Below are 27,967 nucleotides of genomic sequence, written 5' to 3'. Positions count from 1 at the left end.
AATTTTCAACCGATCCTTAGAATCCACATGAGGAAGGACACCAAACATAGAACGCATGAGGTTGTAAAGGTGTACCTAATGGTGCAGTGTGTCCAGTGATGGGACATGATGCAGGGGATTCAAAATGGATGAAATGATTTAAAATTAGTATGATAAAGTTTTCCAGTCATTAGAAATGTTTTTAAACTAATCTGATGGTAATGAGTGACTGTTCATTCGGTTTAGTTCTCACTGACATCAACCACCCATGACCAGGGGTATCACACCCATGGAGAACGTTGGTTTCAACACCACACATGGATTGGTTTTGTTTGACTTTATTGACCTGTGTTACTTCTGCAAAATTTTTGCATGCAACATTGTGTGCAAACATACAAGTTTCCAGTGCATGCGCTACTCTATTTACAGTACAACAGTGATCAAGGTTGGCAGAATGCTCTGAGAGATTCCAGTTTTAAAGCAAACAATCAATCAAACATGATTTGTGTTGATCTCATGTAATGACCACGGCGGCCAAAGCAGCACAAAATAGAATTATGTACATGATGCTACTGGCAGGTGCTTTACACACTGCCACAAGGGGCAGAGATGTTGTGCAGACAACAAGACCGTGATGAAAGACATGACTCTCTTCAATCTGCAACTGCTACCTTTTATGAGCCATGTGATTATATGCTTATCAAATCAGCTTAGCAGTTTATTCAAATAGTCATGTCATGCAGAACATGGCCTCTTGTATATGAAGTCTAAGAGATGTAAACATTAATTACTACATGATTATTCTCACAATATATGTATAGGCATGTATGTTTATATATATAAACTACATACAGATACTGTATACATAATCTCTATATCGATTTGTATACTGTATAGACTTGTACCACAATAAACTTCATGCATAGAATTTCTTGTTTTTGTACTTGGAATAACTTGCAAACAGCTCTATAAGTTGGTGTCATTCCACTTTGTAAGGTGTGCTTTGCTTGGTTTGCTGTGATTATTGAATACACGCCACAAAGCCATGAATTGGGAGGGAGTGGCAGAATAACCCTGCATTGTGCAAATGGTGTGTTGGGGTAAGAGTGGGCCACGACTGCCGCAGGCACATGAGAGTCACAAGCACAGTGCATGCAGGTAAGGCTGCACACACTTATGACAAAAACAGTTCCACTTTTTTTTCCTGACTAATTTGTTAAGGAGTGAACGCTTGCCGTTTGTATTCAGTGTAAAACTTGACATAGAAAATCTGTCTGCGTGTTAATTACGGTACTACAAACTGAGATTTGACATATTAAGTAACCACACACAAATACACCTATTATTTACCTTGTGTGCTCTAATCAAATCACAAATTAACATCAATTGGTGGATCCAAATACTCATGAGTCACTTATGTCATATTTCTATCTAACCTGAGCAATGTATCGGTATGTAAACATTTCTTCATGGTTGTATACATTATCTTTCGTGTTTTCTTACACATCAGTGGTTTGGCATGCTTGTATAATTCAAGTGTTATCATCAGGTGTGACATTATCACGCCAGATAAGCTTGACATTTTGGTGAATGTTCCAGCGCAAGCTATTTGCGTTTAGGATCCTCAGTAATGATTGTGACCTCCGTGTGCTACAACATATTGCTTTTTTTTTTTTCCTTAAATGCCGACAAAGCAACCAATGTCTCAGACTCGGCATACCGCTCGCTGTACAATTGTGCAACTCTTTGTCTACATGTCTCGGATACATAAATGAAATTGCTCGCTAAGTCCACGCAAACAAGTGTTTCCAGAAACAATTAATTTATACTTTCATTGGTGTTGTACAGTATGTCACAGAAAACGGACTTTTCCAATAACAAAACTGAAAATTCGACTCCACTTTCAGACCACCTGTATGATTCCTGTTTTCATCAATTTTCCATGCTTTGGGGTAGGCTTTAGGACATACTGTATACTGTACATTAGTTTGGGGTTTGCATGCGCTTGACTCCAGCAAATGCATTTTGGAGGAACAAAGGCCATACTTGTAGACCAAGACTTTCCTTGTTTCTTTTTACCCTGGTGTTTGTTTTTCATAAATAAATAGCCTTTAGGTCAACTATGGCACACAATACAGAAAATTATTTGGCTGCACGATCAATACACTTAAGTAAAAATGAAAGCAATTATAACTGGGCACAACTTTGAAGTGACAACAGCTTCTTCCACTCTTCTGGTCGGATTGGAATTGTCTGGGAGATTTTTATTTTTTTTGTCCATTCCTCCAAAAGAACATTTGTGAGGTCAGACATCACTTAATTTGGACCTGAGAGAGGGCCTGATGGCTCGTTATCTCTGTTCCCAAAAGTGTTTAATGGGATTGAAGTCGGTGTTCTGTGCAAGTTATTCCACACAAAACTCATCCAACCATGTTTTTATTGACCTTCCGTTGTACAATTATGCGCTGGGGCACGCACAGCTATGCTGGGGCAGAAAATGGCCTTTCCTCAACTGTAACCTCAAAGTTGTAAGTATAGAATTGTCTAAAGGTTATTGTAGGATGAAAATCGGATTCAGGGTGATATAAGGAATCTAGCCCAACTCTTGATTGATTCGTGGAATAATAAGTGTGTCAGGTAACTTTTTTTGATGTAGTGCATCTCTCAGATGGTGGATCAAGCCAGCACAGGGAGAACAGAAAACGACAGAGGAGGCACAAGAGTAGTGCCAAAATCAGGTGGTGAAATACATAACAAAACAAGGCTATATAAAAAGGTGCACAGAGAGGTAAATGCGGACCAAGAGGACGGGGGTTGTTCTAGCTCATGCTGTTTTTGTAACAGGTAGTTAATCACTTGCGGTGTGATTCTCATTCATCAATGTGTGCCAACGCTCAATCCTCTTGTCTTTGTTCTTCAAACACTCATACCAGTGTTTTAGCCTTTCTCCTTTGGCAGTGATGCCCAACTGACAGCCACCTGGAGGGATGGAATTAAAGGGTGAGGGCATGGCAGTAAAGTCACAGCTGTATTCTTTTTACTTTCCATTTGATTTTATCAATGCATTCGTGATCCAATATTTACCAATGTAGTCATTGGACTTCCCAATATCATAATCCCACACAGAGACATCTAAAGTCTTCTTAGCCAGTTCGCTGTGTTTAATATCAAAGCTGAATTCCTGAGACGGAATAAAGACACACATTACCAAATATGGTATTTGTCATATCCAAACAGTGGTCAATAATCATCTGTGAAGATCTTTTTTTTTCATTTAACATATTTGTATTTTACCAACAATTCTCCTACCAACCTCATTGAACTCTGGGTTTAAAGTCCTTTTCTTGATCTGAGTTTTACACTTGCCCTTCTTCCCCATGTCGGGTTTCAGAACTCTGTCAATAATAGAAGCAGGTTTCCAGTGTCAAATTTAAAAACTTTCAATAGCAATATAAAGCTTGTCCAAAACACTACAGCTGTGCCAAATTGTATATTTACACATAAAACTGCCCTTATGGTAGACTGCAGAACAAAAAATGGAGAGAAATGGATGAAAAACATATCTGCAAGAGACTTTCCAACTGACTTTGGGGTACAACCCGAAGTGGTCGCTAATCGCTAATGAACACAATTTGACCCATTTAAGCGTCTCCTTATTTGCAGTGCAATACGTACATTTTGACATAGGGGTCAGAATATCCGTTCGCATCCATGGCAGCCAAATGAACACAGCGCACCACACCCACGAGGAGACGGTTCAGCTGGGTGTTGTACATGAGGGAGATAAGAATGCGACCACGTTCCTCTACCTCTCCACCATCTTTTGCAGACTAGAAAACACAGCATGAGTAAGAGGGTACAGATATAGTCGTCGTAAAAAAAATAAACTTGGGGGGAATGTGTTGCATTTAGTTATTTTTGGGAAACAGAGGGACACCTCATCTTCATAGAGAGCAATGCCTCGAGCTCCACCTGCTGTCGCTGTTCTCTTTGTCTGTGAGGAAGACATCACATGTGTGGTTCGGTTAGGGATTCGGAAAACCGATGCAAGGCTGCAAATCATCGTCACTCACTGGAACAACTCTCTCCAGACACACGTTGAAATTTCTCTTCTGGTTCATCTTCAGTTTCTTCAGTGCCACCCGGGTCTCTCCAATGAACTCGTTGTGCCCAAACTTGTCCTCATCACAGACAGACAGCCTGCGCAAAACCAGTGCCAGGACACCATACAATATTGAGGAGGCCATTGAAAACAGACTGGCTATGCAATGTGAGTATGATTAATCTGAATGTGACTACTCTCTGTACCCACCTGAGGGTCTTGCGCTGCATGTCATCGTCCGTCAGGCCATGATAGGTGAGTGTCTCATTCCACGCAGGGTTGCGAGTGTTCCTCAAGGTCTTTGTGCGCAGCTTTGTTGACTGTTAATTAAGAAGAAATCAGAACAGGAGACATAATGAAGGCTGCAAGAGCTCATTTAAGTGCCTGCATGAAGAAAACAGCAGACATATTCATGACATGTTACTTTTTGTATACCACACCTTTTTTGGAATGAATGAATTTCTTTCTAACCACAAGGTGTCAGGCCTGAGCTTACAGAAGATTAGAAACCCCATAGTCATAATTCCCTCAATTTTTTCCCCTCATCTGGATAATAATAGGTGTGCTGTGCATACTTTAGAATACGTTTTTTTTTCTTTAATTCTACCTTGCTAGCTCCTGGCAGTAGATGAAGCTTGACATAAGGATCTGCCAGTCCATTTGAATCCATAGGTTTCAAGCCCTGGGGATGAGAAGAATAATTTATGCAAAGGGTGTTGATAAGGAGCTTTTCGGGACATGTGGAGTTCAAATAACTTACTAATAAAATAATTAATAAAAATATTACGACAACAGGATTCAAAATAACCTGAAAAGAAACATTCAGTAACTATGTACGACAACTACCTAATGAACACATCAGGCACCCAAGTCTGTTTTTCTGAGTTTGATTACAACATGAGAGGAGTTGCCAAACTACAAACATGCACTGATTTTAATTTTTCCACATATAAAGGAGATGTGCTTAATCAATTACGAACATAACGACCTCACATTTGAGTAGAATTGTCCCTTGGTGCAATAATTGAATGAGGAGAGCCATACATACCTTTGCCTTAAGGATGCTACAATGAAGGCTGTTGCTTTCCTGGTCATACATCAGACTGAACTCCAGAGAGCCCAGGGTGGCTGAAAGAGACCAATCAAGACAGGTCAGTACACTTCATTGTTTTTTTTAAAGCTTTTGTGGTCAGGTTTGAAAAGATAGCACATACCCTGTGCTCTGTGTGTTTTATGTATGCTCAATGTTTTTTTTAACTCCAAAACAACCAGCAATTTGAAAAAAGTTACTAACTCATTTGAAATTTGTGACAAAAATTGTCTCTGTGGCGAACCAAAACATTAAGTCATTAAGTGTTTCTCCAAAGAAAAGAGGGTGCACGTGATGTACTCACTGGCTTCATCAGAATCATAGTCATTGACCTCTTCTTCCTCTGCGGCAGGGGGGGGTTGATGTCGGGCAGGAGGAGCACTGTAAGCGGCGGGCTGCCTTCTGTCCTCTCGTACAGCAGAAGGTGCTCTCTGCTCTGAAGAGACAGCACCACAATAGTAAGCACCTCCTTCACGCCCCACCTGACCTACAAACACACATGCAGGATATCAATTTTGCTTAAAATTGAGGCCCAATAATTAGGGCGTGTATAGGAGAATGGGGCCCAGCTGTCCCTCACCCTGTGGAGCCATAGACGGCGTCACAACCGGCAGCGGTCTGGAGCTCTGAACGGGCACCATCCTCTTCATCACCACGGGGCTTCCCTGCTCTGCCTCTTCAGGGCCGGCACTGCCTGTGGCCATGCGTACAACTGATGGCTTTGGGGCCACAGGTGGATAACCAGCACGGCCCTTGAGCTCTAAAAATGAGCATAATACAGTAAACACGCAAACAGACACTATTCATGATTGAGACGGTATATTCGCACTTCTGGCTCTCACTGCAGCAGAATATATAATAACTCCCCAGTCTCTCTGGATGCTTTGGATGTTGCAGCTTTTTGTTCAAGGGCATTGACCTACATTCGGTACAACAAGCTGCAGCAGTCAACTACAGTGCATACATGGAACAACTGTATAGTTCATAGCCTTTCTATTATCAGGAAGTCATGTGACAAACTGTCCCATGTACTGCACTGAGCAGCACTCCTGGTGAAAATGCATTGAGGTAGGTGGAGGTAAGAGGGTGTTAAAATTGTTAAAGCTGACAAGTAGGAAAAAGTAATTTGATAGCCACTCTTTAAGAGTGAGGTAACTGTATTCAGAAGACTTTGTATGTAGAATATCACGGAGAAGAAGCTCTCACAGGAAACTCCACTTATTGTAGGTCCGCAACAATAAACTGCAGCTAAGAATTGATCATATTCACCAGAATTGGATGACAGAAAAAACATTGGCGGCAAATACTGTTGGATCGTAGGGTCAGCATTTGCCTGTGAGAAAATGTAAAGCATGAGTCTTTCCTATGTGAAATAGATACGTAATTTGCTTTAATGTACCTCTCAGGCCGTCTCTACACCAAACCGGCGTAGAGAAGTTTTTCCCCAACGAGGGGGAGCACATTGCAGCGGGTACAGAGAAAATTTTATATTTGAGAGACACAGGAAAAAAACATGCCAACTCCACACTAGATCCGTATTCAATAGATTATCTTTAAAATGTGATGTAAAGTGACATTCACATCATGTGAGATGCTATCACGTCAACACTGACTAATCTCTCAGAGCAATTGTTCCAACACTTTACTCAATTTGTCATCAATATTTAAGGGAGATTTGAAGGCCAGAAGCATTTCAAATTTACTACGGTTCATGTCAAGCAGGACTATTTTGGACAATTAGCACAAAAAGATCAATTGTCAAGTATTTTCCCAACCAGGATCAAAACAGAGAATACTGAGTAAGTGATGCGGCATCATGAATTTTAAGATTAAACAAAATGTAGAGCTAAATCGAACAAACTCCTTGAAAAACATTATGTCTCCACATTTGTTGAATTTTATAAATAGATACTGTCAAATTCAAATAGTAGTGGGGGGAAAATGAAATGTCATAAAATGTAGTCAACACCCTCTGAAGTATTAAAAACTTGGGTGCCACAAATCCACTGAAAATTAAAATGTAGAGGGAAAAACTTCGAGGCACGTGATCAGTGTATGATAACTTGCCTGAAACCTTGTTACCAGTTACAGGAGGCTGACTCTGACCTGAGAGAAAGAAAATGTACAATTGAAAATGTGTGTTGCAGGATCTACGAGTAGGCCTACCGCAAGCTAAAAGATGAATAATGACCAAAACGGACTAAAAGCAGCGGGCTACTGAACGCACCAGGTTGCTGATGTTGACTTGCCTCCTCCCTCGGTTTGGAGGCTGCTTCCTGGGCACGTTGATCTTTCGGCTTAGATAATGGCATGGGTGCAGGAAGGAATTGTTTGGGAAATCCTTTAAAGAACCAGGCACCAGACCTCTTCCAAACCTGTAAAAAACTGTGTTACGGGATTCTTAAGGGTAAGTTCTTCATTTCCTAGCAGGAAACACTCACCTCTCGCTGTTCTCTGCAGATTTTGCACAGCCACACAGCACGGGGCCTACTGCTGCACTGGGTCCCACACTTTGTACACATGTTCTACGCAACAAGAAAACTGATAGAACCCATTGTTTGCCATTTATAGTATTATTACAAATACAACATTAATTATAAGACGGTGGAATGTTGACTTAAATCAAGCAGCTGTATAATTTTGTTCCTAAGATTTGGAGTCACTAATTCCCATTTGTGTGTCAACATTGAGAGACAAGCACTGTACAGTTTCATTGCTTCAATGCCAGTGCATTGGAACACTTAGTCAACGACCAGTGAGGTCGCTATGGTGACGTCCTGTTGCGGCTGTCACCCTAAGAGGGCACAGCGTACAGTATCTGCAGATTTCTATCATGTGTTATGCATTGAATTGAGTAATACTATCTAGTTTTGTAGTAGAATTTTGTAGAGTGAACAATAAGGGTCTTGCTAATGAACTAAACATGTTTTTCTGCCGATTTGAAAAGGACACCCCCATTTCCCACACACACCCACCTCTGCCAGAAACCACTCTACCTACCCCCCCCACCCTCTTTTTCTCCACTACAGATCCACGAACAGGACGTGAGACGGCTCTTCAAGCAGCAAAAGATCAAGAAAGCTCCGGGGACCGACAAAGTGTCCTCCTCCTGCCTGAAAGTCTGCGCTGACCAGCTGGCTCCGGTCTTCACACAAATCTTCAACAGATCTCTGGAGCTGTGTGAGGTCCCATCCTGCTTCAAACAGTCTACCATCATCCCAGTTCCCAAGAAATCGGCAACATCGGAACTGAACGACTATAGGCCTGTCGCCCTGACGTCTGTGGTCATGAAGTCCTTTGAACGCCTTGTGCTGAACCACCTAAAGAACGTCACTGGACCCCTGCAGGACCCTCTCCAGTTTGCCGACCGGGCAAACAGGTCTGTGGAAGACGCAGTCAACATAGGTCTGCACTACATCCTCAAGCACCTCGACAGCACAGGGACCTACGCAAGGATTCTGTTTGTGGATTTCAGCTCTGCGTTCAACACCATCATCCCGGAACTCCTCACCCCCAAACTACTCCACCTCGGTGTGTCCCCTACGATCTGCCATTGGATCCTCAGCTTCCTGATGGGACGGACACAACAGGTGAGACTGGGAGCAACAACATCATCAATACGCACCACCAGCACTGGAGCCCCACAGGGATGTGTCCTCTCACCACTGCTCTTCTCTCTCTACACAAACGATTGCACCTCAACAGATCCAGCTGTCAAACTCATAAAGTTCGCAGACGACACCACGGTCATCGGTCTCATCAAAGACGGCGACGAGTCTGCGTACCGCCAACAAGTGGAGCAGCTGGAGCTCTGGTGCGGCCGACACAACCTCGGGCTGAACACGCTCAAGACTGTAGAGATGATCGTGGACTTCAGGAAACATTCTTCTCCTCAGTTGCCCCTCACACTATCCAACTGCCCTGTGTCAACCGTCGAGACCTTCAAGTTCCTGGGAATCACAGTCTCCCAGGACATGAAGTGGGAAGTCAACACCATCTCCATCCGGAAAAGGGCCCGGCAGCGGATGTACTTCCTGAGGCTGCTGAGGAAGCATGGCCTGCCACAGGAGGTGCTACGACAGTTCTACACGGCAGTCATCGAATCAATCCTGTGTTCTTCCATCACGGTTTGGTTTGGGGCCGCCACAAAAAAGGACAAAATCCGACTTCAACGGACAGTTAGGACAGCAGAAAAAAATCGTCTGCACCGCCCTACCCACTCTTGAGGACTTGCACACTGCAAGAATCAAGACAAGGACACGGAAAATCCTCCTGGCTCCCCCGCACCCTGCCCACCACCTTTTTCAGCCACTCCCCTCAGGCAGACGCTACAGATCCATGCGCACCAAATCCAGTAGACACTCAAACAGCTTCTTCCCTCTAGCCATTAACTCCTTAAACAGTCACTGACATCGTCAGTCTTCTTGCACCACAAAATGGTACTACAAAACTACTGGTATACTCTAAAATGGTTCAATGATTTTGTTGTTTACGATGATACTAGTGCAGCGTGTTATACCGGAGACAAATTCCTTGTGTGTTCTACATACTTGGCCAATAAAGATGATTCTGATTCTGATTCTGAATTAGTATCTCTCGGTATTCACATCACACCAATTCCTAAGGGAACTGCCACTTGGGGTTATTTCAGCTCTTACCTTTTTGCAGTCCTCACACACCACGGAGCTGACCCCAGGTGTGCCTAGCTGCTCCCCACACAGCACACAGCGAGACAGTCCATCCCCACACACAGTCTTCTTCATGTCATCCAGGCGGTTTATTAAGCGCCTACAGAGGCACACCTGACTTAATTGACAGCCGTCTTAAAATGACTTAAAGCGAAATTATCACTGTGCAATGAACACATTTCCATACACTGGCGAGTTTCAGTGTCTCACCCAATCCTCTCTTGCTCCATGGCCTCCATTTTCTCCGCTCGTGCTATAACACCATTTATAATTTCTTTTTCTTCATCTGTCAAATCTGGAGCAGAACCAGGACCACGGCCTGGCTGCATGGTCCAATTGCCCCTGGCATTTGAAAAGTGGGCGGATGGACAGACAGAGAGACAGACAGACAGATTATTTTTTTTAAATGCCGTAACACACGTCACATTCAATGTTTGTAACAACTAAACTGAGCACACATGCCTTGACTAAACTAATGCAACATGCGCAATGTAAACATACTTCTCATATTAGTGTACAAACTAATTCTTTCATTCTTTACACTTTGAGGGCACAAAATACAGTGAAAGGGAAGATGAGACAGATAACTGAGGTACTTACTGCTCTTTATCACTGTGTCACATATCACACAACGGCAGGATGTGGGTGGAAACAAAGCATTCGTTTTTTGTGATCGTACAGCCAAATGACAACACCATGTGCTGATAATCGTGCTCACCTCGCGTGCATGGCTCTCTGTCTGTCGTTGGGCACCCAGCGATCTGAGCTGCTGCTTATCACCCACCGTCAGTCATAGCAGCACTAACACATTCTACAAGACAGATGAACGCAACATGAAAGTCTAATAAGACTGAAATTCTAGCATGAATAGGTTGGGTTCTGTTGTGCTTAGTTAGTAGAAAATTAATAGTGTGTGAGGGAGTCGGTATAGAGCAGGGGTGGGCAATTATTTTCCCGGGGGGGCCAAATGAGAAGCAGAAAATATTGTGGAGGGCCGGGCCAAAAGTTAGAAATAGAAATAGAAAATAAAGAAGATAGCACAATGTCTTTGTATGCCAGTAATAATGTAACATTCTCCTCCACCATCACCGGTTCTCCTCAAGGATGTGTACTGAGCCCCCAGTTGTTCACGCTCTACACATTTGACTGCTCTCCGACTCTTATTAGCAGTCCAGTTTGCGGAATGTTTTTAACATGATAACAATCAAACCATTCTAGGAAATGTTCATTTACTCGAGCCACAAGCAATTCACTCTAAGCATGGAAATTGCCAGAATCAGACTGAGTTAGAATCGCTTCCTTGTTTTTCAAAGTCTCGTAGATTTGTGTCTTTCCTACTCCAGGCGTCTTCTGAATATTTTGTACTTTGTTACCCGCTTCGTTTAATCAGATACATAACACTTTTCCTTCCGTGGTCATTACTCTCTCCCTCTTTCTTCATCTTCCCCTCCCTCCCTGTGCTCTGCAACTTGAAGTAACTGCGCCACCTGGTGTTGAAATACCTGTCATTACAAGTCCAAACGAAATGAATGCAATCAAACCTTAATTGTGCACCAATCTTCGGCGGGCCGGATTCAAAAGACCAAGGGGCCGGATCCGGCCCGCGGCCCGTATTTTGCACACCCCTGGTATAGAGGCATAATAAGTATAGTTGAGTCATTAAAAGAATGATTAGTTCCGATTTAAAACCTCTAGTTCGCACATTTAGCTATTTCATTGTTTTTAGCTAGTGATTACGCTGCACTGACTTAACTGCAATTACAGATTGCTCTGTCATCAGAGAGGACATTTAGTCTAAATGGGCCAGAACAGTGCAGAGCTGTAATTGGCAATCCACCAGATACATTTCATTGCTACAGATTGATGAAATGAATGAGTCAAAACTGAATACTGCGGACATCATATTTATGACCACCACAATGGACATAAATCAATTCAACTTCTAAACACTTAGTTGTTATTTTTATAATCACTTTTACAATAATAATCTGAATGCTTCAAATGAATCCACGGGTACCAATTGCAAGATGTGCACATTTGCAGGGTTCATTTAAATTTTCGTTTAAATTTAAATGAATCAGTTGCCCTAATGCAACTGATTAAATTTAAATATTTAATCAGTTGCATTAGGGCAGGGGTGCCCAAACGTTTTTGACCGAAGATCTACTTTTCGATTAACCAACCTCCCAGGATTGCCGCCTTACCGCACACGCGCGCATACGCACGCACGCACGCACGTATGTACACACGCATGCCATGATGAGCAACAGGCTGACGCTGAGGCATGCGATGCTCTTTCGCAGCCTGTTAACGATCGTAGCTCACGCGTACCGGTTTGAATTGCCCAATTCAACAAGACGGTCAAAAACTAGTAAAGAAGCAAGTAAAGAAGCCGCCCATTCTGACATTTAAAGTGATCACATTTGATGTCCATCGCTTTGGACGGGAAGCATGTAATACATTTCTGTCTTCGAGGAGGAGAAGAAAGACTAAGTATATATACCACAGGCTTTTTAACCACTTGAGGCGAATTACAATAGACAGTCTCCACCTTAATGTCACACTAAGTCTTGCTAATCTACAGTCATGGCATCATACGGGCCAATGTTATAAATGCAATGAATCTGCCTCATCTCCATGTTAAAACGGCATTGCAAACATAGGGCCAGAAACACTGTTAAAATTGACACAATATGATGATATGGTGGCGGCACGGTAGCCGAGTGGTTAGCACGTCAACTTCACAGTGCAGAGGTACTGGGTACAATTCCAGCTCCGGCCCTCATGTGTGGAGTTTGCATGTTCTCGATGTGCTTGCGTGGGTTTTCTCCGGGTCCTCCGATTTCCTCCCACATTCCAAAAACATGCTTGGCAGGCTGGTTGAACACTCCAAATTGTCTATAGGTGTGAGTGTGAGCGCGAATGGGTCTTCATTTCTGTGTGCCCTGCGATTGGCTGGCAACCAGTTCAGGTTCAGTTCAGTCTCCCATCTACTGCCCGAAGACAGCTGGGATAGGCTCCAGCACCCTAGTGAGGATAAAGCGGTTCGGAAAATGAATGAATGAATGAATGATGATATGGCAGAAAATATCGGGGAGGGTAGGTACCATGATAGTATTTAAAGTAACCTCAGAACCATCCTTATTCCAAGTACCTTCCCAAATATACTGTCGTGCTTGTCGATGACATCTAGCACTAGATAATGCAATGCAATAACAAAATGTACATTTAGCATGTACACTCAATTGCAAAACAATAAACATGAAGTCATCCATGCACCAATTTCCTGTACAGAATTTCATATGGGGGAAGAAGAGACTGATTTAGCAAGGCGTTTACAGGCCGAAGAGGATAGTCAGTTGATATCTACATCTGTACTCCCCGAGCACATTTTACTCACAAAGCATCTGTCAGGCATTTTTAGAAACACGGTCATGCCCTCATCTTAGTTGCTTGAAATGAATGCAAGAGTTACCAGCACGAATTGATGCGACTTTGAAAAGCAGGTGTATGACTCATTACTGCAGGCTCACTGAAAGCACAGAGTTCAGTCAGCATTTTCTTTACAAGATGTTATTGTTCACATGTGGTATGAAAGTAGGCTGGGTGACAACAATGCATGCAAGACAATGATGGATTGATCCAATATGGATCGTTATGGATCTTACAGCTGCATACCACACAGGGATAAAAGACATTAGGCCCAGACTATTCAGAACAGAAATAGTGTTGACGGCTTTTGGCAGGAAAATCATTTAAAGTGTGAGCAGGGGAGTAACCAGAAATTATTTTTGGTTGGCCAGGTTGACAAATCGCCTCACTGAGTGGTGGCATAGCCAAACATGTGCGCGCACATCATGCTCACATTTCCAGAACAGTGCCCGTCACACTCATAATCAAGCAGGACAAGTCAAACAGGAACAAGTAAAAATCTACATTTTGCTGAGCTTCATTAACTTGATGATGGTATTTTCTTTGCTTTTGAGTACTATCTGTGTTTGTTTGTTTTTTCTTCTTTCTACCCACATTCTTGCTGCTGTAGGCTGTAAATTTCCCCATTGTTGGACAAATAAAGAATATCTTAATCTCATCGTCTACTTCCATCTCTTGTACTGATTTGACACAGACGGCCGACAAGATTTTGCATACTGTGATCAACGGCTCAGTTATTCAAGTCACATCAAAAAAGGACATTGAAACTAAAACCTCTTAATTATTCACAATTCTAAATGGAAATAAGAGCACCCCCGCAAATTAAATTGCTTTTCCTCCTGTGCATGTGTTGGTCTCTCACACTTGCTGTGCAAGTACCATGGTGCATTCAGGGTACTTTTACAAGTTTGGGAACTGTCCACGCACGCACTTGCTCGACACAAATTTCTTATACAAAGTATAATGCAGTTTGCCTATCAGCCTGGCATCGGCGTGGAAGACACCATTATCTACCTCCTCCACTCAGTGCTGTCACACTTGGAGAAGGCTGGGAGCACTGTGAGAATCATGTTCTTTGATTTCTCCAGTGCCTTCAACACCATCCAGCCCAATTTGCTGGGAGGCAAACTGCAGAATGCCGGAGTGGACCACCATCTCACAGCATGGATCATAGACTACCTCACAAATCGGCCGCAGTACGTGAGATTGCAGAGCTGTGAGTCGGACCGGCTTCTCTGCAGCACTGTCGCGCCGCAGGGGACTGTTCTGGCTCCATTCCTGTTCATCCTCTACACTTCGGACTTCAGACACGACACTCCAAACTGCCACCTTCAGAAGTTCTCCGATGACTCTGCGATTGTTGGCCTCATTACAGAAGGGGACGATCGGGAGTACAGGGGACTGACAAAGGACTTTGTGGACTGGTGCCAGCAGAATCTCCTCCAGATCAACCCAAGGAAAACTAAGGAGTTGGTTGTGGATTTCTGCAGGAAAAAGTCCTCACCAGCACCGATGAACATCCAGGGTATGGACATAGAGAGGGTGACCTCCTACAAGTACCTTGGTGTTCTTCTGAACGACAAACTGGACTGGTCTACAAACACGGACACCCTGATTAGGAAAGGACAGAGCCGACTCTTCCTACTCAGGAAACTGAGGTCTTTTGGGGTTCAGGGGTCACTCCTTAAGACGTTCTATAACTCGGTGGTGGCCTCGGCCATCCATTATGGCATTGTCTGCTGGTCAGGCAGCATCTCAGCCCGGGACAGAAAGAGACTGGAGCGACTGGTCAGGAAGGCCTGTTCTGTCCTGGGTTGCTCCCTTGACACTCTGGAGGAGGTGGGCAACAGAAGGATGCTAACTAAGCTAAAAGCTATGATGGCCAGTCCCTCCCACCCCCTCCAGCCCGCCCTGACAGCACTTGGTAGCTCCTTCAGCCAGAGACTGTTACACCCGCGCTGCAAGAAGGAGAGATACCGACGCTCGTTCCTACCGACTGCTGTTAGGCTGATGAATAAAAAATAACAATCATAATAATAATAATAATTAAATTATGTGAAGTAAAATTGTAAATAGTACTGCGATTAATCCATTGTGTTCATATTGTATTTAATTGAAAGATGTTTGTTGGGTTTTTTTTCTCTTTCTCCTTTCTTCTTTCTACATACATTCTTGCTGCTGGAGGCTGTAAATTTCCCCAGTGTGGGACGAATAAAGGATATCTTATCTTATCTTAATGTTTTCAAGATGGAGAGGAGCCAAAATCGTAATCACGATTACATTTCATTTAATTACCCAGCCGTACCTAGTCATAGGTATCAAAATCTTCTATGTCACGCCAGATCACTCTCTGGAAGTTGCATATACTGTGAGTGGCGGGGGGGGGGGGGGGGGGGTGCAGCAAATCTGTTCTCTGATTTTCCCATAAAATGTCAACTTTTCCAAACAGATCACTGTACTGTTCAAGGTGTACCACTCAGCTCATATTGAATGTTTCCTAAAGAAATTGTACGCACACGCACACGCACGCGCACACGCACGCGCACACGCACGCGCACACGCACACGCACACGCACACACACACACACACACACACACACACACACACACACACACACACACACGACACAGGGTTCAAAGTAAAAAGATATATTTATTTGCAGATCAGCAACTAACAACTCAAAATGACAAGGCCTGAGTTCAGTCTGTTGCCCTGTTTGACAGCAAGGTCTTTGTGATATGTCTACACAATGAATGGAAGTTGGGCTGGCTCCAGCCAGTGGTTCTCAATTATTTTCTGTCATGCCACCTGCTAACAACAAAGAATAGCTTTAGTAACTTGGAACAGAAAAGATTTAAAGTGCATCTGAATTTCAAAAATAACATTAAATCCTTAATTTAACAATAAATATTTTTGACTGACCATGTCAAACCATACGATACTGAAAAATAAAATTAATAACTAATAATGCATTCAAACTAATCACCAACATTATCTCAGAGCACAATATTAAAAAAACTTTAACCAGCAAAACTAAAATAGAAATTTAGAATTTGTCCTTTTTCTTTTCCATCCATCCATCCATCTTCTACCGCTTATCCGGGACCGGGTCGCGGGGGCAGCAGCTTTAGCAGGGAAGCCCAGACGTCCCTCTCCCTAGCTACTTCTTCCAGCTCGCCCCGGGGGATCCCGAGACGTTCCCAGGCCAGCTGGGTGACATAGTCTCTCCAGCGTGTCCTGGGTCTTCCTCGGGGTCTCCTCCCGGTGGGACATGCCCGGAACACCTCACCAGGGAGGCGCTCAGGAGGCATCCGAATCAGATGCCCAAGCCACCTCATCTGGCTCCTCTCGATGTGGAGGAGAAGCGGCTCGACTCTGAGCCCCTCCCGGATGACCGAGCTTCTCACCTTATCTCTAAGGGAGAGCCCGGACACCCTGCGGAGAAAACTCATTTCGGCCGCTTGTGTCCGGGATCTCGTTCTTTCGGTCACGACCCATAGCTCGTGACCATAGATGAGGGTTGGAACGTAGATCGACCGGTAAATTGAGAGCTTCGCCCTTTGGCTCAGCTCCTTCTTCACCACGACAGACCGATACAACGTCCGCATCACAGCAGACGCTGCACCGATCCGCCTGTCGATCTCTCGCTCCCTCCTGCCCTCACTCGTGAACAAGACCCCAAGATACTTAAACTCCTCCACTTGGGGCAAGATCTCCCCCCCGACCCGGAGGGGGCACTCCACCCTTTTCCGACTGAGGACCATGGTTTCAGATTTGGAGGTGCTGATTTTCATCCCAACCGCTTCACACTCGGCTGCGAAACGCTCCAGTGAGAGTTGGAGAGCCCTGTTTGAAGGAGCCAACAGCACCACATCATCTGCAAAAAGCAGGGATGCAATACTGAGGCCACCAAAACGGACCCCCTCAACGCTTCGGCTGCGCCTAGCGATTCTGTCCATGAAGGTTATGAACAGAATCGGTGACAAAGGGCAGCCTTGGCGGAGTCCTACCCTCACTGGAAACGATTCCGACTTACTGCCGGCAATGCAAACCAAACTCTGACATCGGTGGTATAGTGACCGAACAGCCCGTATCAGGGGGTTCGGGACTCCATACCCACGAAGCACCCCCCACAGAACTCCCCGAGGGACACGGTCAAACGCCTTCTCCAAGTCCACAAAACACATGTAGACTGGTTGGGTGAATTCCCACATACCCTCGAGAACCCTGCTAAGGGTGTAGAGCTGGTCCACTGTTCCACGGCCGGGACGAAATCCACACTGCTCCTCCTCAATCTGAGGCTCGACTTCCTGACGGACCCTCCTCTCCAGCACCCCTGAATAGACCTTACCAGGGAGGCTGAGGAGTGTGATCCCTCTGTAGTTGGAACACACCCTCCGGTCCCCCTTTTTAAAAAGAGGGACTACCACCCCGGTCTGCCAATCCAGAGGCACTCTCCCCGTTGACCACGCGATGTTGCAGAGGCGTGTCAACCAGGACAGCCCCACAACATCCAGAACCTTGAGGAACTCTGGGCGGATCTCATCCACCCCTGGGGCCTTGCCACCGAGGAGCTTTTTAACCACATCGGTGACTTCAACCACAGAGATAGGAGAGCCCACCTCAGAGTCCTCAGGCTCTGCTTCCTCCAAGGAAGGCGTGTTGGTGGAGTTGAGGAGGTCTTCGAAGTACTCTGCCCACCGGTTCACAACGTCCCGAGTCGAAGTCAGCAGCGCCCCATCCCCACTGTACACAGTGTTAGTGGTGCACTGCTTCCCCCTCCTGAGACGTCGGATGGTGGACCAGAATTTCCTCGAAGCCGTCCGGAAGTCGGCTTCCATAGCCTCACCGAACTCTTCCCATGCTCGGGTTTTTGCCTCGGCGACCACCGAAGCTGCGTTCCGCTTGGCCAGTCGGTACCCGTCAGCTGCCTCTGGGGTCCCACAGGCCATAAAGGCTCGATAAGACTCCTTCTTCAGCTTGACGGCATCCCTTACTGCTGGTGTCCACCAGCGAGTACGAGGGTTGCCGCCACGACAGGCACCAACCACCTTACGGCCACAACTCAGATTGGCCGCCTCAACAATAGAGGCACGGAACATGGTCCACTCAGACTCAATGTCCCCCGTATCCCCCGGAACATGGGAAAAGCTCTGTCGGAGGTGGGAGTTGAAACTCCTTCTGACAGGGGATTCCGCCAGATGCTCCCAACAAACCCTCACAATACGTTTGGGTCTGCCAGGACGGACCGGCATCTTCCCCCACCATCGGAGCCTACTCACCACCAGGTGAGTAGGCTCCGCCCCTCTCTTCACCCGAGTGTCCAGAACATGCGGCCGCAAATCCGATGACACGACCACAAGGTCGATCATCAAACTACGGCCTAGGGTGTCCTGGTGCCAAGTGCACATGTGGACACCCTTATGTTTGAACAAGGTGTTCGTTATGGACAGTCCGTGACGAGCACAGAAGTCCAATAACAAAACACCACTCGAGTTCTGATCGGGGGGGCCGTTCCTCCCAATCACGCCCCTCCAGGTCTCACTGTCATTGCCCACGTGAGCATTGAAGTCCCCCAGTAGAACAAGGGAGTCCCCAGCAGGAGTACTCTCCAGCACACCCTCCAAGGACTCCAAAAAGGGTGGGTATGCTGAGCTGCTGTTTGGGGCATATGCACAAACAACAGTCAGGACCCGTCCCCCCACCCGCAGGCGGAGGGATGCAACCCTCTCGTCCACCGGTGTGAACCCCAATGTACAGGCACTGAGCCGGGGGGCAATAAGTATGCCCACACCTGCTCTGCGCCTCTCACCGTGAGCAACTCCAGAGTGAAAGAGAGTCCAACCCCTCTCGAGAGGACTGGTACCAGAACCTAGGCTGTGTGTGGAGGCAAGTCCGACTATATCCAGTCGGAACTTCTCTGCCTCACACACCAGTTCGGGCTCCTTCCCTGCCAGAGAGGTGACATTCCATGTCCCAAGAGCTAGCTTCTGCAGCCGAGGATCGGACCGCCAGGGTCCCCGCCTTTGGCTGCCGCCCAGCTCGCATTGCACCCGACCCCTTTGACCCCTCCCACGGGTGGTGAGACCATGAGAAGGGGGACCCACGTTGTCTCTTCGGGCTGAGCCCGGCCGGGCCCCATGGGTGTAGGCCCGGCCACCAGGCGCTCGCCAACGAGCCCCACCTCCAGGCCTGGCTCCAGAGGGGGGCCCCAGTGACCCGTGTCCGGGCAAGGGAAACTGAGTACCATCGATTTTATTTTTCATAAGGGGCTTTTGTGAGCCGTGCTTTGTCTGGTCCCTCACCTAGGACCTGTTTGCCATGGGTGACCCTGCCAGGGGCATAAAGCCCCAGACAACTTAGCTCCTAGGATCATTGGGACACACAAACCCCTCCACCACGGTAAGGTGACGGCTCACGGAGAGGCCTTTTTCTTTTTTTTTTTTTAAATCCAAGATGATGTCTGGGTTAATGGCTACAATGAGCACGTTTTGCAACACACAGCTTTTCGAAGCAGTACATAGCAACTCTCGGCTCCTGCTCAATGTGTAGCTGGGGCCTGTATTTTAGTTTACTGAAGTAACAGTCACAAACCGGCATGATTGTTGCCAATATTCGGCACGTTTTCGCTGAAAAAAAACTCAAGCAGCTTATCAGCGTGATTGATGTCTTTAAGTGACGCCTTCATTTATTTGGCTTCATGCTGTCCGCTACCAAAATTTTTAGACACAGTACGGTAATCACATCGATCTTTCCTTCGTCTGCCACCGCAGTCACATTGAAGCCAAGCGCTACATGGGCCTCGTCATATTTCCTCCCTGAGAATGCTCCCTGCGCAAACTCTGCCAATGAGAACGCCACTGCCCCCTAACGTAGTGGAGGTGCAACTGCACATTATTTTAGGGCAGTAAGAAATAAAAAAGCATGTTCCCTGAGGTCAAACGTGCCCTCCAGACAGAGCCTCACGCCCCCCCAGGGGGGCAAGCCCACTATATGAGAAACACTGGCAGAGACAAACTCGAGGAAGTGAATTGACTGGCCAAACGCTTTGCCTTGGCTGGGCAGATGGCGACAGGATGACCAGATTTCGCTGAGTAAAAACACGTCTTCTCCTTGAGAGGACGCTGGCATTCGGCCTGAGTGAGCTGCATGGTTCCTCCTCTTCCACATGCAGAAACTGGTGTTGTTCTGCTGGTGGATGACTGGTAGGCAAACCGTGGACTGGAACCTGCTGTGGGCGGACCGGCCTCTGTTGGCGCCCTCCTTGGTGGGCCTGGAACTCCTGAAGCCGGTTGTCTGTTCGAATGGCTAGGCTAGGGCAATGAGAGAGTCCAGATCTTTAGGCAAATCTAACGGCAATAGCCGTTCTTGAACGAGGCCGGTCATCTCTTTCAGGAGGATGCCGTGGGATTCCACCTACTCACAGCAGCCAGAGTCCTGAAGTGAATGGCATAGTCACAGACAGACACCTTCCCTTGCCTCAGTCCACTCAGATTGCTTGCTTCCTCCCTTTCAGACCAAACGGGGTTAAATCTGTGAATTCTGCAGTGCAGTTACAAATCATTCGGCCATGGCCCACTTTCTTGCCCTTCCCACCAGGTGAGGATTCATGAAGGCAACTTTGTCTCAATATGCATTTGACATTCTTTGAAAAATGACTGGCACTGTCCTGGGTTTCCTGAAAAATACTCAGGAGAAGCTAGACGGTTTCTATCTAGCACTCTCTCTCTCTATCTAGACACACGCACGCACATACACACACACACACACACACAGACACACACACACTTTTGAGAAAAGCATATTCTACTAGCAGGATCAACCAGGTATTAAGAACAAACAAACAATCCCATAAAGGGCCATGATAAACTATTGTAACACTTGAACATACTTTCAAGTTTCAAAATGAGAACAGCAACTATGTCAGTCATAAAAAATTCTGACACCCTGCATGTGTCCCCTCTTTAATATATTGACTATAATGACACTGAAACACTATTTATAATCCAGGACAAGAATTCCCAACTGATACATGACTTGAAGGACATTTCAAAAACGGGTTAATGAGAATTAGAGACCAATGTTGTAATTAATCACAGCGTTGGTGTTGTTTATCTAAATGCATCTTTCATGAGGCTGCTAGTCTTATTGTTAGGCCTTAAGTCATGCTAAAAAAAACAAAAAACAAATTAACAAACAACCATATTTTACCTCTTACACCACCACCTCCAGCTATCCGCCAAGAGGATCCATTGGCACATTTTGTGAAATCATTTTCCAGGAGGTTCATGCTAACCAGCTGCCTTATGGTCATGTCAATACAGAATATGCATACAGCTCATCGGGTAATAATGTGAATACATGTTTTACAAGTAGCGAGATTGTCTCACTGTTTCAGTACATCATGCTATTTTAAACTGAATAACTATTTTACCAAGTGCATTCTTCAAAACGTTAAAAGAAATTAGCTGAGGTCCAACATTTGTTAAGAATTTGCGAGCTATTGTCATGGGTATATTCATATTTCTTTCCATCTAAATAAGTAAAATTCTTTCAGCATATTTATTAAAAGGGGAAGTCAACGCAAATATTTTCTTGACAATATGTTTTATGCCCGTATGCAGCCCCACTAGTCTAAACACGGCATTCTGAATAGTAGTGTGTTTGTGGAATATGCAGTAAAATTCACCCATTTTTATCCATCTCTTGGGTCAAAATGGCCGCCCGCTGAGATGGTTAAAAATGGGTGGATTTTGCTGCTGAACTCATATTCCATTGACAATGTCAATCATAATGTCATGTTGAGACTAGTAGAGACGCATAGAACGTATTATTGAAAAGGAAATTTGGGGGTTGACTTCCCCTTTAAGCATGTTTGGCACAAAAGAACAGCACATTATTTTCTACACATGCATTGATTCACAGCCAGGGTTCCTGGTCAATTCTTTGAATGCATGAAATGATTTCCTGTGTTGTGGTGAGTTACTTTTTATTTTTAATGATCTCCAAAACGTCTCACAGCTTTGATATTATGGAATAGAGAATGAGGTACCGACCAGTATTCCATCCATCCATCCATCCATCCATCATCTACCGCTTATCCGGGGCCGGGTCGCAGGGGCAGCAGCTTTAGCAGGGAAGCCCAGACGTCCCTCTCCCTAGCTACTTCTTCCAGCTCTCCAAGGGGGATCCCGAGTCGTTCCCAGGCAAGCTGGGTGACATAATCTCTCCAGCGTGTCCTGGGTCTTCCTCGGGGTCTCCTCCCGGTGGGACATGACCGGAACACCTCACCAGGGAGGCGCTCAGGAGGCATCCGAATCAGATGCCCAAGCCACCTCATCTGGCTCCTCTCGATGAGGAGGAGAAGCGGCTCGACTCTGAGCCCCTCCCGGATGACCGAGCTTCTCACCTTATCTCTAAGGGAGAGCCCGGACACCCTGCGGAGAAAACTCATTTCGGCCGCTTGTAACCGGGATCTCGTTCTTTCGGTCACGACCCATAGCTCGTGACCATAGATGAGGGTTGGAACGTAGATCGACCGGTAAATTGAGAGCTTCGCCCTTTGGCTCAGCTCCTTCTTCACCACGACAGACCGATACAACGTCCGCATCACAGCAGACGCTGCACCGATCCGCCTGTCGATCCCCCGCTCCCTCCGGCCCCCACTCGTGAACAAGACCCCAAGATACTTGAACTCCTCCACTTGGGGCAAGATCTCCTCCCCGACCCGGAGGGGGCACTCCACCCTTTTCTGACCGAGGACCATGGTTTCAGATTTGGAGGTGCTGATATTCATCCCAACCGCTTCACACTCGGCTGCGAAACGCTCCAGTGAGAGTTGGAGAGCCCTGTTTAATTATTGGTTGACATACATACCGTTTGGGAAGTAAGGTACTTTAAATTCTCAGGAAAACACTCGGCGCGAACTGAAATGCGGGGCAAAAAATTAAATGATGGCAATAAGTCTTTGATAAGTCATTTGCTTATAACTATTGCCAAGTTCATTGTCAGACTGTCACAGTGGTCTAAAAATTAACTATTGTTTATTTCTTGGGTGGCCCGGTGGTCTTGTGCTTAGCGCGGCAACCTCACAGTGCAGAGGTAGCTGGTTCAATTCCAGCTCTGGCCTCCCTTTGTGGAGTTTGCATGTTCTCCCGAGCCCTGCCTGGGTTTTCTTCGCATACTCCGGTTTCCTCCGACATTCTAAAAACATGCAAGGTAGGCTGATGAACACTCTAAATTGTCCCTAGGTGTGAATGTGAGCGCGGATGGTTGTTCGTCTGTGTGTGCCCTGCGATTGGCTGGCAACCGGTTCAGGGTGTCCCCTGCCTACTGACCGAAGACAGCTGGGATAGGCTCCAGCACCCCCGCGACCATTGTAAGGATAAAGCAAATCGGAAAATGGATGGATGGATTTTTATTCTTTGTGTCATAATACAGTCCAAATTTCCAAACCTGTGGCGCCAGTAAAGTATCCATTCTTGTATCAATAATTGTTGCATAAACAACAATCAAATCACATTCCCAGGCCAGAGCTTCTCATGCAGACAAAAGATGTTGGAGATTAAATTTAATTAGCTTGATTCAATCAAAGCAAAACAGTGAATCAAAAGTCACAAAACATAAAAAGAAAAAGCAATTTGAATCATAGCTTCACAATGGCACCGTTGGACAGTTTTGCTGAAACACACAAAATTCAGATTATGTGCTGGCAAGTTGAATAGGATGGTGTTCATTGTTTATTTATTTTGTTTGAAGTATATATTTTAATATTGCTTTGGCAAACAGTTATTTTTAGATGGTGGACATTTCATATAATATAGTGAACACATGTACTCGATAGAGATGCTGTCGAAAAGACCAAAAACGGGCTCCCATTTATTCCACCAACGTCATCCATTCCAATAACGAATAGTGATCTTGGACTAGAGTGCCCTGCATCATGCGGCCCTTCGCTACTGGAGGAAAACATCACTCAGCATTTCTTAATTATTTACAACTTCAAACCCCAGTGCTGTTCACTTTCTGTACATCCCCTCTCTCAAGGCATTTCTGAAAGCTTTTTGATTCTCAGATCTTAATCAAACATCTACAGTGGGTATTAAATTAGATCAACTCTCTGCATGGGAAACAGTAATGATGTCTGTCTTTTAGGGGTACTGCATCAGCAAAATAAAGTATGTTTAGCTCAGACAGGCGTGCTGGTGGACACCATCTGTTAAAAACCATCTGTGAGGGCACCTCCCCTGTCAAATGGACAAGTGTTGCACGGTTGCAGCCCAATAGTCTGTGCAGGCAAGGCCCCAAGTCCCGCATTGTTGGAGCAGAAACAAATAAGACCATCCAGTTTCCAACAAGCTATGGTGCTGCTAGTTCTGCTGTGCACTTAGCACTGTTCAGGAGACACACAGAGTCATTTGCGCTAGATTATTTTCATTCTCAGATCAGCACAACATAAACTAAATTACAATGGCACTCGAGCAAAGACCTGTGCCAAGGCCAAGCGACACTAAATCTGCATCAACACTATATTGTAGACTCATCAAAAGCCATCCCTGCAATCAATACTACTCAAGAATTTCTCAATTTCTTTCAAAATTAAGGAAAACACTGCTTACTTCAAACAAATACTTGTAATTAAGTATATTTTATGAGAATCCACTCCAGAATAGTTCAACAGCAAATACACATGTTTTAAGATATGTTCGACAGTGTCAAGTCCTTAATTTACAACTGTGGCAGTACATCACCTCATTGTCATCGTTTGAGTCCACAAATACTATGGTTTGCTCATGCACTGCAACAATGACCTTTCCCCTTATACGTGTTTTTTTTTAATATCGACATTTCCAAATTTGAACAATTGCTAGTGTTGTATAAAGAAAAAATAGCTACGAAATAAGTTTGATGCGGATGATTGGTAAGTCGTGCAAGTTTTTGTGAGAATAACAACCAAAAAATTGTGATCGACAATATCTCACTGGTGAGCTATTTCCAGAACAGGCCCTTGAGCTGTTCATGTGTTCCTTGTGGACAGCATGGTGACCCTTGGTCTGGTCTGTAGGATACCTATATGGGCTTAAGAAAGTCACATTTATACAGTGTATAATTCTTATTTTAACTAACCATTTCAATTGAATTCATTTTTGAATTCATTAGAGGTATTTTATTTGCTTTAAATCAAATACTTTATACCAGCTACACTATATTCAAATACATTTTGGTATAAGAATTCTGATACAGTGGTGCCTCGAGATATGAATTTAAATCATTCCTTGACCACACTCCTAATGCAAAACACTCATATCCAATGACCACTGCCTATTGCAATGAAGGAAAATTCCATTAACGATTGCTAATGTTCACTGAAAGCACTATAGCTGCAGACTGGCTAGCTCCTATGTGTACGGATTGTCATTTATGTTTATTTACGTTGTCACGTTATGGCTTTATTGTTCTAAGAAGGTTAATTGTCACAATGATTTAAATAACTATACTATACAGTTATTTAAATTATTGCCTGTCGGGTGAGTTATGGTGGTTATGATGGCAACAGAACAGATTATCTCTATTTCCAAAACCCAAACAAATATGAGGTCAGTTGAAATGGTCTCTACTGGACCTTGAAAGCTCGAAACGTCCAGGAATGATACAAGTGAGTTTTGGCCTCTTTTATACTCAAGGCTCTCATGAGTTAACTTGATCAATAGGCCTCATTAATGACTTCAGATTCTTCAGTAATGCGTTCCAGGAGATCTAATCGGCATTTTCAGAAAGGCATTGATCCTCACCCACTGCACTGATGAGAGTTTCAAGATGAAGACACTGCCCTTTGCAGACTGACTGCAAATGGCAAAATAAGATTGCGTGGGAAACTAAAAGGAAACCATAGTACAAAACTGACAGCTCCCATATTGTGTTCTAAAGTGTATAAATAAAAGAGATTTTGAGGAGAACACATGCACCCTTCACCAACCGTGACCATGGTAACAACAGGGTGGGATGGAAGCAAAATGATTTAACACAGTTTGAGTGCATGTGCATCAGTATGTATGATCATGGAAGTACCTGTGCAATGCTAAATTAAGAAACTGTGTCAGTGGATCAGATAGGATGCATCAACCTCAGATATGTCATAGTCATCATCAGGGTGGAAGACAAGCCAATGACATTAGAACCTGATAACGGCCGCCTTGATTCTCATCATTCTAAATAATGCAGTTAGCACGCAGAGCACTTACTACACTGCTCCATCTTTTCCATTTTTCCCTCAACACTGCTCTATACGTTAACATGATATTCTTCCTTGCATTTGACTTGACTTGCACCATTTCGTCCGTGCTGACAAGCCTGTAAAAATAAAAGATGTATAAGCATACACATCATTGTCCAATCGTATACTGTACGAGGTTTTTATGTGAGAGGAGGCAGCTGCAGATATTTCTCACACAGAATATTGAGGGTTTTTTTCTCCCCTCCCCCATTTAATCCCTGGGTTTCAGAAATGGAGATGGTAGAGCCAGCTCCTTCTGCCACCCTCCAGCATCAGTTGACAAAGGTAGTAACTTGTGGGTGCAAAGTGAGACAACAACACAACAACAAGGTGACAAAAGCACCTGTTCATGGCCCCACTGGAGTCCACATGTGCCCTCTCCACATCATAATTGGAAGGGATTCATTGAGGTTTTCCATCCAGCTACAAAAAATCCCGCAGCAACGCCCAAGGAGCGCAACCACTCAATGTCCTACGTGGTTTACCAGGTCTGTGGTTTTATTCCAGATCTGACTGCAACCGGGAAGCACGGACTGCATGAGGGCAGCCAGCTCGTCATATTCACAATATATTTTAGAAGGTGTAAAAATAGAACACAGCACATAGTCTAATGTATCTTCAAGACAAATTGACACTCAGCACCGATCTATGCTGCCATGAATGGTAATTTGCCCTTTTAAAAACCTTATGGTTTCCAGAATAATGCAAGACAGTTATTTCCCCAAACTAAAGAAATCAATCAAAGGATGCACATAATTGCTCCTTCTGTCGGGTTAATTAACAGGAGCGTCATGCATGAACAATGATCTGCACAAATTGCCATTTTTCATGCAGGTGACTCGGTGAGTAAGTGGAGATGGGGCACATCGAATTAATAAGGGGACAATGAAAAACGCTCCAGGTAAAAGGTCATTATCGGTCCTCCTCTATTGTGAATGAAAGGTTGCATCCATTCAAGTCAGTGGCCGGACGTGCGACCCTCACGGATGCTTCAGTTTGAGAATGCGTAATTTCAATATTTTGTCATGCTTCCGGCGATGCAAAGACATACATACCTGAGAATCCAGAGCATCCTCTCCTTCTCAGTCAGTTGTCGGAGAATTGATATAGGGATGACTATTATGGCAAAGGAGTCAGTCAATACGCATGCTTCTTGTCACACCGGAGCCTGGATTTTAATATTCAGCCCGGAGGAGTAGTCCGTGGCTCGAGGCACAGATATCTACGGTGTGCGTGGGAACTCGCTTTCTATTCTGCGTGGGGAATGAAAGCCCTTGATTCACGGGGAAGGAAACCCCTGGACGTGAAGTGATAACACGAATGCGTAAGTGAACAGTCGCCACCTGATCAAAATTTGTCTGGCAAGGCGCACTGGGGCACAATTCTGAGATTTCTCATTTTT

General features: G+C 45.0%; 1 protein-coding gene across 2 annotated transcripts; it reads right to left on the bottom strand.

Annotated features, from left to right (window-relative positions):
- Window positions 1-301: 301 nt before the first annotated feature.
- LOC127602548 (rabphilin-3A-like) lies at window positions 302-27,862 on the bottom strand. 2 transcript variants are annotated; one of them, XM_052068743.1, is made up of 18 exons: window positions 27,621-27,862; window positions 10,578-10,670; window positions 10,460-10,471; window positions 10,070-10,201; window positions 9,830-9,959; window positions 7,613-7,696; window positions 7,399-7,546; window positions 5,752-5,931; window positions 5,476-5,658; window positions 5,130-5,209; window positions 4,689-4,763; window positions 4,292-4,401; window positions 4,053-4,179; window positions 3,917-3,973; window positions 3,655-3,809; window positions 3,293-3,374; window positions 3,064-3,160; window positions 302-2,958 (listed from the first exon to the last, which is right to left on the bottom strand). In XM_052068743.1, exons 2-18 carry the CDS (start codon window positions 10,586-10,588, stop codon window positions 2,828-2,830), a joined length of 1,794 nt encoding a protein of 597 aa, XP_051924703.1. In that variant the 5' UTR covers window positions 10,589-10,670; window positions 27,621-27,862; the 3' UTR covers window positions 302-2,827. The 2 variants fall into 2 exon arrangements, with proteins under 2 accessions (XP_051924703.1, XP_051924704.1); XM_052068744.1 differs by having other exon boundaries at window positions 5,476-5,607; window positions 27,621-27,860.
- Between the last annotated feature and the right edge of the window lie 105 nt (window positions 27,863-27,967).

Source organism: Hippocampus zosterae, chromosome 6 (assembly GCF_025434085.1).
Source record: "Hippocampus zosterae strain Florida chromosome 6, ASM2543408v3, whole genome shotgun sequence".
In the NCBI taxonomy this organism is placed as follows: domain Eukaryota; kingdom Metazoa; phylum Chordata; class Actinopteri; order Syngnathiformes; family Syngnathidae; genus Hippocampus; species Hippocampus zosterae.
The sequence above is the reverse complement of the archived record's forward strand: the minus strand, read 5'-3'. Positions and strand labels throughout refer to the sequence as shown.